Below are 19,048 nucleotides of genomic sequence, written 5' to 3' on the forward strand. Positions count from 1 at the left end.
TTGTCAGTTTACCATTTCAGGCTTTTATAGAACTTTTAATTAGATAATACATACTTTATTTCATTCTTAATTAACAGGGAAGCCCAAAGTTTGTCCAAGAAGCTAAATGCAGTTATGTGTTTGAGTGGGGCACCCCATTAGTGTGTCCTGATGAGGAAATATTGTCTGGATGTTCTCTGATGGACCAGCAGCGTCATTACACATTTAACCTGTCTAGCCTATCTGGGCAAACCTACAAGGTAAGGGGACCTGGCTTTGCATGTATACATGTTTATATCTAATTACAGCATGAAAACAGACGCAGTTAATTGGATAAAAATACTATTTTAATGGTGTTCAGATGTATGTGAATGCTTTTGTTATACATTTCCTCTGCATATTATTTGACACTGCAGTTGTTTTGGCTATTATATCTGACCCTTGGCTCTTATGCCCAAAGTGATGGTGGTCATGATGGGTTTTGAGTGTGCATTTTGAAAGGAAACCTGTCACGTCTGAAGTGCTGGTACTGATGTTGATGACTTCCCTTTTAAAGTTACTGGTTCACCAGTCAACATCTTTATCTAGTTGCTATTTTAAGTGAGCTATTTGTCTGAAGAGCATGCAGCCAGCAGAGGTGGAACTCCAAACCTTCTATTTTGTTTTGTCTTAGAGATGGAGTAGCCAGATCTAGGAAATGAGACCTAGGTAACCGCAAAGATGTTTTATTTTGTGTACTTGTTATCCAGCCAGGCTGCATAACAAAGAATGTGGCACATTTTTGTGTGTTCATGATTAAAAAAAAATGGAAGAAGCTGCACTGTGCTGGCAGCTTTCACGCAGAATGCATCAGTTCGTGTCTCCAATATTCCGACATGCCCCGCTGATGCTCATTCTATCGAAATAGTCTTGTTGATGGGAGGACTATGCTGGGGGTGTCAGATCATTGGAGGCCAGCACTGATGAGAACAGTGGTTTGCCTCCTCTGCGTGCTGCTAGTATAGGGTATCATATGTCAATGTCGCCCTTTTCTGATAAGTTCTGACGTAGTTCTGTATTTTCGGATAATGGTGGCTGAAACACAGTAGGGACCAGGCATTCTAGGTCTACGATTAATCTTTTTTATGACCCAGATTAAAGAAAGAGGAGGAGGAAAGAAAGGGACACTGTTTAAACTTGGGCATTATTAGGCCCTACAAACACATAAAATGTACTGCTTTTTTGTGTGCCTAAAGAAGAACTCCAGTTTTTCCTCCCCCAAAAAACGGATGCATAGTGCATGTAAATGAATCCTAGCCCCACTGTCAGTTTGTGTGTAACTTGCCTCCTTTAGCTGTATACAGCAGGTTTCTGTGTCTGTGATGTCACTCCTCCTCCTGGCTGAATTTAAAAGTTCTCTGACTCAGTTTCCTGCGTTTTCCAGTCCTGATTATACATGTCCCATACCATGATCCCCTGTAGTTTTAGTGTGCGCTACGAGGAGTTGCTTGTACCAGTTCTGGGAGTTGATGTGGGTGGGTCCTAGGGTTATGGTGGATGTTTCTGGGTCTTCATGTGGGTGGTGAAAGGTGTAAATGTGTCATATCTCCTCCTGTGTCCTTGCTGTCTTGCAGCATGCCAAAGAATAATGGCTTACTGCAAGACTACAGAGGAAGGGCTATGGGAGGTAATTATGAAGGCATTTCCTTATGTAAATTACTTCACAGAGAGTATGGCTTTGGGAGGGTGGGATCTGAGGGGTGAGACTCTCCCTGTTCACTGGTCATCATATTTATCTGAGCAAGATTGAATTTTAATTATGATCCATTCCATCCTGCCCAGCATAACCAAAGTTGGCTCTCAGAACAGGCTGTGTATGAAGGGATTTCCTTTTCCAATAATGCTGTGATCTGTGATGCGTGACTTGGGTGGAATTGAATGGTAATTAGGATGTATTCAATCCCATCCACCATCAGGGCAGTGAAGGAAGTTGCACAATTTGCAGATTCTGAAAGACAACAAAGGGGAGTGTTAAGCCGCGTAAACACGATCAAACAATCCGGTGGATTGAGTCCGCCGGACAATCCGCCCATGTGTGGGCTTTTTTTTACCCAAAAGTCCGGCGGACTAAGAAAGTCGTTTTTCACATCAATCTGTCCGCCAGACTCGCATTTCGGCGGACAATACGGCCGTGTGTGTGCTAGTCTGGTGGACAATACGGCCGTGTGTGTGCTAGTCTGGCGGACAATACGGCCGTGTGTGTGCTAGTCCGCCGTACTTTTGAAATGAATGGACTTTTCCCGCCTGGAGAAAAGTCCGCTCATATTGAGCATGGCTCCAGGTAGCCGGGACCAGCGAAGGAGGCATCGCTGGCCACGGCACCTGGTATGGACTTAAAGGGGAATCCCTACACCAAAAAAACGGCTCCCCTCCCCGGTCCATATCAGACCCTTATCCGAGCGCGCTACCCGGCTGGTTAGGAAAGGAGGTGGGGACGACCGAGCGCACCCCCTCCTGAGCCGTACCAGTGCCCTCAACATGGGGGGTGCTTTGGGGAAGGGGGGCGCGTGGCCCCCACCCCAAAGCACTTTGTCCCCTGGCCGTTGGTTGTCGGAGTCTGCGGGCGAGGGACTTATCGGAATCCGTGAGACCCCTTTAATAAGGGGGCCCCCGGATACCGGCCCCCCACCCTATGTGAATGAGTATGGGGTACAATGTACCCCTACCCATTCACCTGTGAAAAAAATGTAAAAAAAACACAACACACAAGGGTTAAAATAGTTTATTGCACAGCTCCGGGGGTATTTTCGCCGGACTCCTCTGCCATCTTCGCCGGACTCCTCTGCCATCTTCGCCGGACTCCTCTGCCATCTTCGCCGGACTCCTCTGTTATCTTCTGCTAGCTCTTTTACTAGCGGAGGAGTCTGGCTTTCTTCTACGCCGCCGCCGCCCTCTTCTTCCGACTTCGGAGGTCTTGTCCCCCTCTTCGTTCTTCTTGCCGGGCCACGGTGCCTTCTTCTAGCTCTTTTACAATGATACCAATGATGTCCCCGCCCATTATGATGTCACAGTCCCAGAGGAAGCTGGGACTGTGACATCATAATGGGCGGAGACATCATCTGGCGATGTCCCTATATAAGTCGCCACGTGCCTGTCGTGACCAGAGACAGCGACGAGGCAACAGCTCAAGAAAAGAAGAAGAGAAGAACAGAAGGCAGCGGCAGAAGGCCACCCTTTTCTTCCGACTTCGGGGGTCTTGTTCCCCTCTTCGGTTCTTCTTGCCGGGCCACCGCGCCTTCTTCTAGCTCTTTTACAAGCGGTGGCCCGGCAAGAAGAACCGAAGAGGGGGACAAGACCCCCGAAGTCGGAAGAAAAGGGTGGCGGCGAAGAAGAAAGCCGGGCTCCTCCGCTAGTAAAAGAGCTAGCAAAAGAGCAGAAGATAGCGGAGGAGTCCGGCGAGAAGACCCCCGAAGACGGAAGAAGACCCCCGGAGCTGTGCAGTAAACTATTTTAACCCTTGTGTGTTGTGTTTTTTTTACATTTTTTTCACAGGTGCATGGGTAGGGGTACATTGTACCCCATAATCATTCACATAGGGTGGGGGGCCGGGATATGGGGCCCCCCTATTTAAGGGGGCTCATGGATTCTGATAAGCCCCCCCGCCCGCAGACCCCGTCAACCAACGGCCAGGGTTGTCGGGAAGAGGCCCTTGTGCTCATCAACATTGGGGACAAGGTGCTTTGGGGTGGGGGGCCGCGTGGCACCCCCCATGTTGAGGGCACGTGGCCTGGTACGGCTCAGGAGGGGGCGCTCGCTCGTCCCCCACCCCCTTTCCTGGCCGGCCGGGTAGCGTGCTCGGATAAGGGTCTGATTCGGCACTGCGTCGCTTTAACTGCCAATTGTGCGGTCGTGCGACATGGCTCCCAAACAAAATTTACGTCCTTTTTTTCCCACAAATAGAGCTTTCTTTTGGTGGTATTTGATCACCCCTGCGGTTTTTATTTTTTGCGCTATAAACAAAAATAGAGTGACAATTTTGAAAAAAGCCGCATTCTTTTTTACTTTTTGTTATAATATCCCCCAAAAATATATATATATAAAAAAAAAAATTTTCCCTCAGTTTAGGCCGATACATATTCTTCTACATATTTTTGGTAAACAAAATCACAATAAGCGATTATTGATTGGTTTCCGCAAAAGTTATAGCGTTTACAAAATAGGGATAGTTTATGGCATTTTTATTAATAATTTTATTTTTTTTTTTACTAGTAATGGCGGCGATCAGCAATTTTTATTGTGACTGCGACATTATGGTGGACACATCGGACATTTTTGACACATTTTTGGGACCATTGTCAGTTATACAGCAATCACTGTTATACAAATGCAGTGATTCCTGTGTAAATGACACTGGCAGTGGGTGGCAGTGTATGGGTTTAGTATTCCTAGGGATGTGTTACTAACTGTGGTGGGTTGGGCTTTTATTTAGTGAACACTGATCTCTGCTCCAATCACATGGAGCAGAGATCAGCGTCACTAGTTGCTAGGCATGCCCGCGGCGATCGAGTCCGCTGGACCCACGACCAGACTCACGGGGGTCCCGACCGGCGCACTCACGATGGCAAGGGGGCATTGAAGATTGGACGTACCTGTACGCCAATATGCCTGCCCGTGCCGTTCTGCCGACGTACATCGGCGTGCGCTGGTCGGGAACCGGTTAAAGGATTCCTTTGCTTTGGCCAATTCAGCCAGCTGTTGCAGCAATTGGTATCTGCCAGTCCATAAAGGATCAGATCAGATGGCCTGACAGGCCAAACCAGGAGGATGGTCTGGCTGAAAATAAGATGGATATTCCTTGAGCACTGTGTTTTGTTGTTGACGGCTTAAAGGATTCAATACAGCAGGTTTCTCGTTTAGCTTTCTTGTCTGTACATATGGACAGACTTTTGTGGCTTAAGAACTGGTCATCTGAGCTTCCTTGTAAAAAGTTATTGGCAGGTTTCCCCTTTCATGGGGAACGTTTATTTGGTTATCATTTGGACAGATATATCCAAAGAATTTCCAGAGGGAAGAATTCTCTTCCTGTGAAGAAAAGCTACAGGCATCCATGGTTTAAAACCAACCTCAAGTGTCTCAGTGCCAAGGCAGTTCCAAGGCAGTTCCTCTGCCAACAGAGTGTTAGAGCCAGGGGCAAGCCACAAGGCCAGGATCAGAAAAAGCCTTGGGTAGAGAATTCTTCTAAACCCACCATCGGTGGGGGGTTGGGGGCTGCTGCACTTTGCCGACATTTGGTGGAGAACAATAATTCAGGACGAGTGGGTCACCTCAACTATATCCTGCCGTTACAAGCTGGAGTTGCGGGGGATCCCCCACAAAGTTTTTTAAGATCCAGCATTCCCTTGGATCTTCCAAAAATAGACTTATTGCTTCAGGCACTACATCATTTAGTGCAGGGATATGTAAGTAGCGGACCGCCAGCTATTTCAAAACTACAAGTCCTATCATATAATAAAACTCTAAATAGGAAAGATGGCGCTGTCCAAAGAAAAATTCTAAATGGTGAGAAAAGGTATAAATATTTGTAACTGTTAGGTGCAAGTGCTAGCACCCATGTTAAAAAGTGAACTAGTGCACCTACAATAGCTATGACACAGTTTTTACTTTATATATCTCCCTAACATTTCCAAATATTTATACCTTTTTTTCACCATTTTTATAATTTTATTTGGTCAACGCCATCTTCCCTATTTAGAGTTTTATTAATTTCTGGACTCCACTTAGGTGGTGTTCCTGTATTAGGGAGGCTGCAGTTCGGGTTTTTTCCTAAGCGCGGTTATTTGCATTTTAATATACAAGTCCCATCATGCCTCTGCCTCTGGCTTTCATGCTTGTGGCTGTCGATCTTGCTATGCCTCATAGGACTTGTAGTAATGAAACAGCTGTAGGTCCACTATCTGCATATCCCTGATTTAGTGCATCAAGGAGTTATTGTAGAAGTTCCTGTAACTGAGAGAGGATCAGGGTTTTACTCAAACCTGTTTACGGTTCAAAAACCAAACTGGGACACAAGATCCCTGAACCAGTATCTACTGATCTAGTCCTTTCGGATCGAGTCAGCCGGCTCAGTAGTAGCCTCCCTGCAGATTCATTCATTTATCGATTCCATCGATATAAAGGACATGTATTTACACGTACCGATCTTTCAGCATCATTAGAGGTTCCTGCGATTTGCAGTAGAGGAATGTAATTTTCAGTTTGTGGCTCTACCGTTCAGGCTTGCTACAGCTCCCCGGGTATTCATAAAGGTCCTAGCACCAGTACTGGGTCTTTTAAGGGCCCTTGGTGCTTAGGTATCTGGATGACCCCTTGCTCAGAGATCACTCACTACAGACTCTAGAACAGAGCATAACATGCACAGTGCGGTATTTGGAAAGCTTAGGCTGGATCATAAATACCGAAAAGTCAACCTTGAGACCAAAGTCTCAAGTATTCAGGTCTGATCCTAGACGCGGTCCAAGCAAGAGTATTCTTGCCACCCGCAAGGATCTGTGCCCTGAAGGATCAGGTGCGTCAGATAAGGGGGCACCAGACATCCCTTCGTTCGGCTCTGTGCGAGTCTCCTAGGGAGGATGTTATTCTCCTTCGAGGCAGTGTCCAGTTCCATTCCAGGCCTTTACAACAAGACATCTTGTTGGCTTGGAACAGAAGAGGACAAGCCCTGGATTATCCAATGTTCTTATCTCCTAGGGTACGGTTAAGCCTAAACTGGTGGTCGCAGGATCAGCACCTGTGATAGGGAAAATTCTTCCTCACGGTAACTAGGAGAGTACTGATTACCGATGCCAGTCTCTCAGGCTGGGGAGCAACCCTAGAGGGGCTCACACCTCAGAGGAAATGGTCAAGGACAGAACAGATCCTGCCCATCAACGTCCTGGAATTACGCGCAGTACGTCTGGCCCTACGGTCCTGGATGGTGGAGCTTCAGGACTGTCCTATGAGTGTTCAGTCTGACAATGCCACTGCAGTGGCCTATATAAACCACCAAGGCGGTATCAGGAGTCATTCAGCTCTGAAGAAGGTGAACCACATACTAGCCTGGGTAGAGGGACATGTGCCAATACTATCGGCAGTCCATATCCCAGGAGTAGAGAACTGGAAGGCAGATTATCTCAGCCGCCAGTAGATCTGCCCAGGGCAATGGTCCCTACACCCAGGGGTGGTCCAGGAAATTTGCCAGTGTTGGGGATGGCCAGAGGTCGACCTACTAGCATCCAGATTCAACAACAAGCTACAGCAGTTTGTCCCAAACAAGAGATGCTCTGATAATCAAAGCAGGTGACCCAATTGGTTCCATCAATTGGTCATTCGGGCCTATGGTCTGAAACGTAAAACCCCTCCCTTTAGTGTGAGAGCTCATTCTACCTGGGATGTAGGAAGCTCCTGGACTTTTTGCTCTGGGACGGCCCAGCAGGTAATAAATATTTGCCTAACTCTGTGTCCCATGATAAAAGAAAAAGAAAATAGGATTTTTTCATCATACTTACCCATAAAATCCTTTTCTTTGAGTACATCAGGGGACACAGAGGTCCCTCCCCTCTTTTTGAGGATTCAGTGTTTGCTACAAAACTGAAGTACTTCCTGTATGGGAGGGGTTATATAGGGGATCAGTTCCTGTCTGAAGACTTTTTGTCTACCAGTGTCCATTCACCTGGAGATGAAGTATAACCCAGCAGGTAATGAATATTCGCTTAACTCTGTGTCCCATGATGTACTCAAAAGGATTTTACAGGTAAGTATTGTGAAAAAAATCATATTTTTAATGAAAATAAAGTTGGAATTCAGCTTTAAAGTGAACCCGTGCATAGGCCAAGCGGGGAAAAGTGACAAGTTTACTGTAGCCCCCCCTTTTTCTAATTGCACATACTTGCCTTTTCTTTGCTTCCCCCAGTGCTTGGGAAACTAAGAGACAACTTTATGTATGCCCCAAATCTCCTCTGGGGAGCTTACACATGTCTGAAGACTCTCCCAAATCTATGTGACAATAGCCCATTCACCAACCACCCATGCTATCACATGGAATCAAAAGCTCCTCCTGTTCCTTAAAGTGGAAATTCAATCTCCCAATCAACATTGATTATTTTTAAGCCTCATGCTGTTAACATTAGTAAATAGGAAAGTATATTCCATTTGCTTGTGTTAAACTTTTTTTTTTTTTTTTACATTTCTTCAGTCACTTCCTGGTTTCCAGGCCTAGGTAAATGATGTCCTGCATCCCAGGAGTCTTCAGAAGAGGAGGAGCAGTTTTCTCTAAGCACACTCTCCTGCATGCACGCTTGAGCTAAGGGCAAACCGATTCCAGGATGTAAATGCTACACAAATAATTTACCCTTACTCAAGATGGCCACGACCAGAAATGGCAATGGGGTGTTTTTCAAAGTGATTTCTGAAGAAAAAAAAAATCAAAGTATAGAGACATGGGTAAATAGGGGAGTTTGCTTTAAATATTAACCACTTGCAGACCGGACCATTTTGCTGGTCAAAGACCAGACCACTTTTTGCGATTCGGCACTGCGTCGCTTTAACTGACAATTGCGCGGTCGTGCGACGTGGCTCCCAAACAAAATTGATGTCCTTTTTTTTCCCACAAATAGAGCTTTCTTTTGGTGGTATTTGATCACCCTGCGTTTATTTTTTGCGCTATAAACAAAAATAGAGCGACAATTTTGAAAAAAACGCATTATTTTTTACTTTTTGTTATAATAAATATCCCCCAAAAATATTTAAAAAAAACATTTTTTTCCCTCAGTTTAGGCCGATACGTATTCTTCTACATATTTTTGGTAAAAAAAATCGCAATAAGCGATTATTGATTGGTTTGCGCAAAAGTTATAGCGTTTACAAAATAGGGATAGTTTTATAGCATTTTTATTAATAATTTTTTATTATTTTTTTTTTTTTACTAGTAATGACGGCGATCAGCGATTTTTATTGTGACTGCGACATTGTGGGGGACCCATCGGACATTTTTGACACATTTTTGGGACCATTGTCATTTATACAGTAATCACTGCTATATAAATGCAGTGATTCCTGTGTAAATGACACTGGCAGTGAAGGGGTTAACCAGTGGGTGGCAGTGTAGGGGTTAAGTGTTCCTAGGGGTGTGTTACTAACTGTGGGGGGGGGTTGGGCTTTCATTTAGTGAACACTGATCTCTGCTCCAATCACATGGAGCAGAGATCAGCGTCACTAGTTGCTAGGCAGAATGGAGAAATGCTGTTTACACGGCATTTCCTCCATTCAGCCGTCCCGTGAGACGATCGCGGGGATGCCCACGCGATCGAGTCCGCGGGTCCCGCGACCGGACTCACGGGGGTCCCGACCAGCTCCGGCGGCGCGCTCCCGATGCCAGGGCGGCATTGAATATTGGACGTACCTGTACGCCAATATACCTGCCCGTGCCATTCTGTCGACGTACATCGTCGTGCGCTGGTCGGGAAGTGGTTAAAGATTAGTTACTTTTTTTTTGGTTTGTGGTGGGAAGGTACAGTCTCATTCTGCTCTTGCTATGGTGCTGCACATGTGATTCGTTATGACACCAGCCATTGGATGGTTTGATAGTTTGGCTGAGAGCACAGCCAATGTTCAGTTAGCATTCCCGGCATGCCTTTTTTTTTTTTTTTTTTTTTTTTTAACTGTTTAAATCGATGTGTTTACTTCCACTTTAAGTACAAAACATTTGTTAACTTTGGCCCCAGCAACTGTAAAGAATAGCTGGGGAGCAAAAGAAAATGTGTTGCTAGGAAAGGAGACATAGGTAAATGAAAGGTTGACTTTAAGGTTTAAACATGTATTTTTACCATGTAGGTGTGATTTAAAGAATTATCACCAGAAATTAAAAATCCCTGTCTATGTCCCCCATGGGACAAAGTACATTTAGCACTTGGTCCTGTTAAGATCCGCACTGTGGTTGGTGAGCTAGCTTGGTCTACAGCCCATTTCCCTTCCTTCCGCCACAGTTGGACAGTGCTGTTTAGAATGAGGCAAATATCATAACTGGTTGCACACAGCAAGGAGAGGGGCGTGACAGAGACCTTGCACAGAGGAAAGAGGGCAGTGATGGCTCTTGTCTCTGGCAGCACTTTCAAACAGAGCCTGTTTGTAATCGTCTAACAACATCTACAATACCCTGTGCAACCCCTCACAGTCTGTAACATTTTTTGGCTTTTTTTTTTTTCTTCCTTGGGCGCTTTTTCTGCGGTTGTACTCACACAGCTACAATGTCCCAACCGTTAAGGCAGTTTTTGGACAGAGTATTGTCCCCCAGTATGGTTATTTGAATACCGGGGATCTTCATACAGCATTGCTGTTGTACAAACAGAACAACAACTGCATTGCTTGCCTTCTCCAGTGCTGCCCATTAACATGAATAAAATTAACCTGTTTTTTCTTTCAGGTATCTGGGATAAACCCCTACTACATTGGAGTATGTTCCGCAGCAGAAAATCTACCATTTGGCAAATGTGATGGCGCTGTGTGCCTTCAGTCAGGAAACACTGCTTTTTCCTATGGCAGCACAAAAGCAATGCAAATGGAGTATCATCATTTAGAAGATATGTTGGTTCTTAAGTATGTTGGAGGAGATCCTTGCCCACTAGGTAAAAACACTCATAATTCACACATATGTAGTAATGCTTAGTAATGTATAGCTCCACCCAGGTGATTTGGTAAGGAATTTGTGCAGAGACATTGTTGCTGCCTTTAATAAAGTGAACATTTGTCCTCTATGGTTATTTCCTATGTAATAGATTGTTGTCATTTTATACATCTTCATTTTTTATTTTTTTTGACTGAAAGTGGTGATGTCTGTGTCCTACCATTTACATATAAAGGAAAAACTTATTGCACATGTATTTCTGAAGATAAACCTCAGCTATGGTGTCCGACCTCCTCAGATTTTGAGAAAAATTGCAAATGGGGTTATTGTTTAAAAGGTATTCCTTGTATTAAGAATTTTTATCTCAGTTTAAGGTTTATTGATGGGCAGTTTGATATAATAGTAAAACAAATTGTAGTCTTAACTGGGGCTCCTTATGAAGGAGCAGATAAACCTGGGCAGAAATGTGGGATGAAAACAAAGCTATATAAGCAGTTACAACCAAAGTAGTCCAAAAAATTGGATTTTTTTTTTCAGGCATCACAAAAAGACACCATAATAAAACAAATTTGATTTAATATTCCATAAAATACTTAAAAAAAAAAAAAAAAAAAAAAAACGTATAAAGCTGATTAAAAATTTGGACCATCATGTCGCAAGAACCACTTATCAACACACGTCACAAGATGTTTTACTTTCCTTACAACCAAACTTTGATCGATTTTGTTACATGTGGGACCAACACATTTCAATTTCAAGAGAATCTCAATCAAGAAGTAAGATGGGTGGTAGGTCTGCAATATAAGTGCATATATCAAAACAAAAAATCCAAACAGGCCTCACAGCACACGCTTAACATTAATGATAATCAATGACTTATGTTGCCCACTGACAAGATACAGAAGACCATCAACCAAGAATAAAAATAGTGTGTTCCTAAGTTGCCGATGACCCCCCCATGGTCAACAGAGGGAGTACAAGGAGCACCAGGATCCCCCCATTGAATACAAATGTGTGTGTGTATATTAAGTACTATGAAAATGATCAGATTACACAGACAGATATTGATATAACCCAATGTCCCAAAAATGTATACCCATAATGAAAGTCTTGCCTAAAAAAAGAAAATGGAGGGGGAAGAAGAGCTGTGACTATTCCAGACATGTAATAGTGTTCCCGTGGTCCATAAAATGTGTCCTGATATTAAACGTAATTTTAGATTGCTCCAAGTGTGTTTCGTTTTTCACACTTGAGGTGGACAAATTCTGTGGAAATCTGACCAAAAAAGGAAGGGTCCAGAACATTGGGTGCTTTGGCTCCTAGAACTTGACTGAAGCTCCTTTTGAAAAAAAAACTTCATGGTCTTTGGAGTCAGCTGTCCAACAAGGGATGAGTTATTCAATTATATGTGTACATTGTAGCTTAATTACTGATATTTGTAGAATTTTGTTAGATAATAGAAAAAGTTAAAAAGCTTACATGTAAAAATGAGTCTAGTACTCCACTAGTTGACTTGGATGTAAGATTACATAATAATTAAGTTTAGATTTTGTTGTCTCTCATGTTGGAGAGATTTTTCTTTACTTTATGTCATAGAGATGGAAAGGAAAGTGATACATTTATTCAAACCAAAGTTAATATCCCTAGAATCCCTATAAACCTACTGGAAGGTCCCCTCTCTGTTTCTGTTTTGAGGACATCTCTATATGGTTTCATTTCCAAGCATTTTCTGATCTGGTAAAATTAGACAACATGACAAATAGAGATGTTGAATCTCTCCAGTGGGGACAAAGACGGCTATAATAACCTAACACAGATTCTAACCCTTTCTCAATATCCAAAGCTTGAAAAAAGTTTTTCCTCTACCTACACTTTTAATATTTTTTTTGGTCTGACTTAAATACAAAACATTTTTGCAACCCCCCCATGCTTTACATTGAACACACGGGGAAAAGAGAAAAAATATATAGTGTTCTATACCAGGGAAGCAGCTACATTGACTGAATAACCATGCCGTAGGTGTGATAGACGTTAAACCTTCCTGAAAGATAGGGATTCTTGGCATTATTCAGGATACTAATACATTTGCTGAAATTCTGCCAGCCATTAATTCAGAGAGCTTTAAAAATTTGAAGAGCAGTCTTTACGGAAAAAGTGTAAAAATTGTGTTCTAGTCTGCTTACTACACAGGTGCCTCATGGTAGGAATGCTCCTAAGCTTTTTATTCAGAGTGGTTTTCTCAAGCCAACCTGTAGACCAGAAGCATCAAGTTATGGCATTGCTGTATCCTCTGGTGGAAGTGTATTATCCTGCCAGTGTTGTATAACTTTGAACCTCTAAAGTTTTTGGCTTTTTCAAACTGTTCATACAAAGTTGTTAAATTATGTAATTCCATGACAGAATATAGTATGCATGTTGAGAATTTCTAATCAGGTGGTGCCTTCTTAGATTTCACCTATTCTTTTAAAGTTCATCTGCCTAATTAAGCTCTCTGCATAAAATACTGTGGGAGAGGTCAGTACAGGCTGTGTATCTGTTATGTAAAGCTGAATAGTTCCAAGTTATTGTCCTCATATTTCTGGCCACATAAGATGGTACCTCTCCCATTATTGTGTTTTTGAGGAATCTCCTGCAAGAAAGTGTCTCCTTGTGCACATAGGTGAAAGCTACCAATTTACTTTTAAAACCACTGCATCATGGACAGTAATGTCATCTGACTTTCAGGTTTAGAGAATTAGGTTTACACCTGTCTATGTTTTTCAGGATCTGATAGCAGACGCTCCACCATCTTCTTTAAGTGCGATGAACATGCTGCAAGAGGAGCACCTGTGTTGGTTGCTGACACCAAGGGGTGCTCAGCTACATTTGAATGGAAAACGCAGCTGGCATGTCTTCCAAGGAAGTTAGATTGCAAGTTCATTATCGATCACAAGTCTTATGACTTAAGGATGCTCTCCTCCTTGACTGGATCCTGGTCTTTTGCGTCAGACGGCAGCAAGTAAGTCACTTCAAGTTACAAATGTCATTTAAATCCATATAACATTTTTAATGTTTTGATATATGTCATTAAAGGATAAGTTCATCTTTGGAAACATGTTGCATGTTCCACCCGATTTTAGGTGCTGCAGCCACTGCCCCCCCCCTGCCTGTGGCAGCAGTACGTAGAGAAATTCCCTATACTAGCTGTCGCTCTGCCCACATGGCCGCGGCATTCACACACACACACACACACACACACACACACACACACACACACACACACACACACACACACACACACACACACACACCTCTGTATGTCCATGAACTACAAGTCCTGACGTCCTTAGCGGCTGACTCTTTGTAGTTTTTGATGAACTACCAGCAGTGCTGTGGTAGTTCATTGAATCTTCCTGTCAGTGTGAGCATCTGCTTACCCTTACAGGTAAGCAGATACACTGACAGTGTGCATGAGACCTCCATGGCATCAGCGGGTGCAATGCTTTTCAGGCTCCTAATACAAAAAATAATAAATGCACATTTTTTTTTACCTGCAAAAAAATATGCATTTATTTTTTATACAAAGGTGAACTTATCCTTTAAGAAGCTCGCTATTATTATTTCAGACGATGGCACATAAAATGATTCATGCTTGGCTTAAAAAGGGTAAAAGCAAATGCAGCACTTTAAAGTGTAAAATTCCTGTAGTGATGATTATGTAGATGCAGGTCCCCCATTGCCTTTCAAACACACATCTTGTCTGCCTGTTTCTGCAGCAAGAACTATCAAGCTTGTTTTCTATGAATTTTGGATAATGTATTTATTTTCTATTGTACTTTCTTCTTTTTCTCTTTTCTTTATACTTTTCTCAACGTATTATTTTTTATTGTTTGATATACAGGTATTATTTAAACCTTTGTCAAAGAGTGAACCGGGGTCCTAGCGCATGCTCAGAGAGTGCTAGTGTGTGCCAAGAGAGTAATGGGCGAGTTCAGGTTTTGGGGCAAGTTCACACACAGAAGGTCTCAGTGCACGGTAAGTTAAATGTGACCATTTCTTCAGTCATTTTCAAAATGTATTTGTAGATAGTAAGGCTACCAATTGTACTTATACTTTTCATTTAACTGACAGAATTGCTTGAGGAAGAATCTCCTGATAATTTTAGGGAAAATGTAACGTTTAAAAACAAAAAAAAATGCCTTACATGCAGTCCCATTTAAATAATTGGTACAGATATTTAAATATTTGTTCCTGATTAGATTGTTTCTCTAGAGCAGGGCTCTCCAAACTTTATGAACAAAGGGCCAGTTTACTGTCCTTCAGACTTTAAGGGGGCCAGACTGGCCAGTGAAAGCAGGAAAAGCCCTGGCGTCTATGGGAGTAAACCATGCCCCATGAAGGTATTGATGGGAGGAATATTGCCACATAGCTGGTTTCAGGGGAAGGAATGTTGCCCTATCATTGGTGTCGGTGGGAAGAGTTGTGTCTTGTGGAAGGGATATAGTGCCCTATTGTTGGGAATAAGTGGTAGAAATTGTTCCCTTTTGTTGGTAACGGTAACTGGAATTATGCTCTGTGTCCGGAAAGCTAAAGGCAAGCACATCTGGCCATACTTTGAAGACCAATGCTCTAGAGCATTTCATAGCAGAATAACTTGGTAATTAAAAAAAAAAAAAGCAATTTCCTATAATCCAGTTAGAAATCTCCCTGCTTAGCCTCCTGCATTACTTGTGTTTTGAAAACAACATGCATTAATGCAAGGAATAGGTGGAGACCCATGGCTTGAATGGTGGCCGAGATGGGTGCTGATCCATGGCTTGATGGATGGCAGGGAACTGCTGATCTCCATAGGAGAGGTTACAGTACTTTCAATTACTTTAGCTCTATAGCCAAACTTTCACTGACACTTGTGTCTCCATTGGAAGGGTAACCCTAACCTCTTGTGCTGGTTGACAACTGTAAACATTTTGGGTTTCCCATCATTTTCTATTTTAGTGGCAATAGTCATGCAGACAAATAGGGTAAATTTTGGACATAAACAGGGATTCTATCCATAGGCACTGTATCCAAAACAAAAAAAAAGAGGGTTGGCCGAACATAAACTGTAATTACTCTGTAGTTCTTCTTTTGCAAACTCTTTAATTACATCCTTTTTTTCTTTTTCTAGGTAATGTAGTGTCAGTGACTTATTCCGGTGGAGACTCTTGTGGAAAGGACAAAAGATTTTCTACCACAATAGAGCTGACGTGTGCGAATGTAACTGGAAAACCAAAGATGAAGCAGTAAGTGGCAAGAAAATTACTTTAGCAACTCTGTATAATTAAATACCGTGATTCACTCTCGCTCTATCTATATATATATATATATATATATATATATATATATATATATATATATATATATATACACACACACACACACCGTATTTGTCGGCGTATAACATGCACCCCAAGTTTAGGAGGGAAGTTTAAGGAAAAAAAACCTTACATTTAAATGCCCATCAATGCAGCCTTATCAGTGACCATCTGCAGCCTTGCCCAGCGTCCATCTGCAGGCTATTTAAAATTTGGCTTAGATCTCCACTTACTTGTGAGCGGAGAGGAGCGAGTGCCGCCGACATAAACAAAGCCGAGTATGCTCGGCTATGTGTATATTGGCGGCGCTCACTCCGCTCACAATCAGCGGCGATCGCCATATAACACGCACCCACGATTTGCCCCTGATTTTAAGGGGGGAAAAAGTGCGGGTTATACGCCGATAAATACGGTGTGTATGTGTATATATAATATGTATATACTGTATGTATTGGTGTATAACACACACTTTTTCACCCTGAAAATCAAGTGCAAATAGTGTGTGCGTGTTATACGCTGATACTGCAGATTGGGCTGCCTGTGAGAGAACGGGGGAGGGGCGGGACGAGAGCCGTCAGATTATATACAACGAGAATCTCCTGTTTACTCAGTGACCTCTGTTATAAAGTCCCCTCTCCTGAGCCAGCATTGGACCACTGTTCTGTCTATCATAGAAGCCGGTCCAGGAGGCGGGACTTTGTATTAAAGAAGCCGCAGAGTAAACAGGAGATTCTCGCTGTATGTAATCTGACGGTGCTTATCCCACCACCCTCACTGTCCCCTCCAAGGCAGCAGTAATCTGCGGTGAGTCTGCAGATGGGCACTGTTCAGGTTGCATTCATGGCAATGGTGAGGCTGCAGATGGGCACTGATCAAGCTGCATTGATGGGCAATTGTGAGGCTGCAGATGGGCACTGACCCTTTTTTTGCTTCAAAGTTCTTTATATTTTTTCCCTGAACGTCCCTCTTAAAATAAAGGTGCGTGTTATATGCCGATAAAAATGTGTGTGTGTGTGTGTGTGTGTGTGTGTGTGTGTGTGTGCCATATTTATCAGCGTATAACACGCACCCCAAGTTTAGGAGGGGAATTTTAAGGAAAAAAAACTTACATTTAAATGCCCATCAATGCAGCCTTATCAGTGTCCATTTGCAGCCTTGTCAGTGTCATTTGCAGCCTAGTCCATCGTTGCAGCCTAGTCCATTGTTGCAGCTTTGTCCCCTTGTCAGTGTCATTTTCAGCTTTTATTTTTAAAAATGGCGCCGCGAGATGTCCTGTGTATCTCGGCGGTGCTCGGTAGTTCTCGGCTGCCTTCGGCCGTTCTTGTTGGCTTTTGGCCGCCTTTGGCCCTTCTCGTCGGCTTTCAGCCCTTCTCATCAGCTTTCGGCCGTTCTCGCCGGTTTTTGGCTGCCGAGAAGGGCTGAAGGCGACCGAAAGCCGCCGAGAAGGGCCGAAGGCCGCTGAAAGCTGCCCAGAGGCTCCATAATGGTGGAGGATCTGCGTATAGCACGCACCCGCGATTTTCCCCTGATTTTAAGGGGAAAAAAGTGCATGTTATACGCCGGTAAATACGGTGTGTGTGCATATATAAATTAAACACACACGCCGCCTTGGCAAAGTATTCATACCCCCTTGAAATTTTCCACATTTTGTCATGTTACAGCCAAAAACATACATTTTATTTTATTCGTATTTTGTGATTGAGATAGACCAACACAAAGTGGTACATAATTGTGAAGTGGAAGGAAAATGATAAATGTTTTTCAAACTTTTTAACAAATAATTATCTGTAAAAGTGTGGGGTGTAATTGTATTCCGGCCACTTTATTAGGTACACCTTGCTAGTCCCGGAAGGACCTCCTTATCCTTCGTGACATAGATTCAACAAGGTGTTGAAAACATTCCTCAGAGATTTTGGTCCATATTGAAATAACATCACGTAGTTGCTGCAGATTTGTTGGCTGCACATACATGATGTGAGTCTCCCGTTCCACCACATCCCAAAGGTGCTCTATTGGATTGAGATCTGGTCACTGTGGAGGCCATTGGAGTACAGTGAAATCATTGTCATGTTCAAGAATCCAGTTTGAGATGATTTGAGCTTTGGGACCTGGTGCATTATCCTGCTGCAAGTTGCCATCAGAAGATGGGTACACTAAAGTCATAAAGTAATGGACATGGTCATCAACAATACTCAAGTCGGCCGTGGCATTTAAATGATGCTCAATTGGTACTAAGGGGGCCAAAATGTGCCAAGAAAATATTTCCTACACCACCAGCCTGAACCATTGATATGAGACTGGATGGATTCATGAATTATCATTGTTTATGCCAAGTTCTGACCCTACCATCAGAATGTCGCAGTAGATCAGCAGTTTTTGAAATACTCAGACCAGCCTGTCTGGCACCAACAACCATGCCTCATTCAAAGTCACTTAAAACCCCCTTTCTTCCCCATTCTGATGCTCTGTTTGAACTTCAGTAAGTTGTCTTCATCACGTTTAGTTGCCTAAATGCATTGAGTGTCTGATTAGCAATTTGTGTTACAAAGCAATTGAACAGGCCTCCCTAATAAAGTGGCTTCATGAACATGCGAATATACAAATAATTATAAAAATACAATAATCCCCATGTCACAAATTGTGTGATGGTAGTGTTTTCCAAGATGTAAAATAGAAGGTGATTCGTTCTTTTTACACCACATACCGAGCTGTCCTATAGTTTTCAAAAATCTTCCTTTTTATTTATTTTTTTTCTATCACAAAATGTGCGCTTCTCTACCCGTTGAAACCACACTCATTAGCAAATCCTTTGCCTCTGTAATTATGTAAAGGCAATAGTGCTCTATATATGGATCCTGCCAGTTGCATATCCTCACTCCTGCAGATGTCACAACACAGTGCACTCAAATACTCCTCCTAGATGTATCCTCCAGCCACACATTTAGCCATGACATAAGTAGTAGCGGCATCACACATGGTATAAATTCTCAATACATTTAATAAACCTATAGATAAAACCTCACATATGATTTTGGTGCATATCGGCACTATATAAAAGTAGATACAAAATCCAGCTCCCCCCTGCTAGCACCCTGCGACT

At 42.9% G+C, this 19,048-nt stretch overlaps 1 protein-coding gene across 1 annotated transcript in view; it reads left to right on the forward strand.

The window, feature by feature from the left end:
* IGF2R (insulin like growth factor 2 receptor) overlaps positions 1–19,048 on the forward strand; it is a 211,975-nt gene that overhangs the window by 161,496 nt on the left and 31,431 nt on the right. The window contains exons 37-41 of the mRNA XM_077486170.1: positions 78–239; positions 10,415–10,616; positions 13,379–13,613; positions 14,496–14,629; positions 15,762–15,876. Coding sequence (XP_077342296.1) covers positions 78–239; positions 10,415–10,616; positions 13,379–13,613; positions 14,496–14,629; positions 15,762–15,876 — 848 coding nt within the window. The remainder of the gene's footprint in view (positions 1–77; positions 240–10,414; positions 10,617–13,378; positions 13,614–14,495; positions 14,630–15,761; positions 15,877–19,048) is intronic.

This window comes from Lithobates pipiens, unplaced genomic scaffold (assembly GCF_037356315.1).
Source record: "Lithobates pipiens isolate NorthernLeopardFrog02 unplaced genomic scaffold, aLitPip1_a1.2 Scaffold_18, whole genome shotgun sequence".
Classification (NCBI taxonomy): Eukaryota; Metazoa; Chordata; class Amphibia; order Anura; family Ranidae; genus Lithobates; species Lithobates pipiens.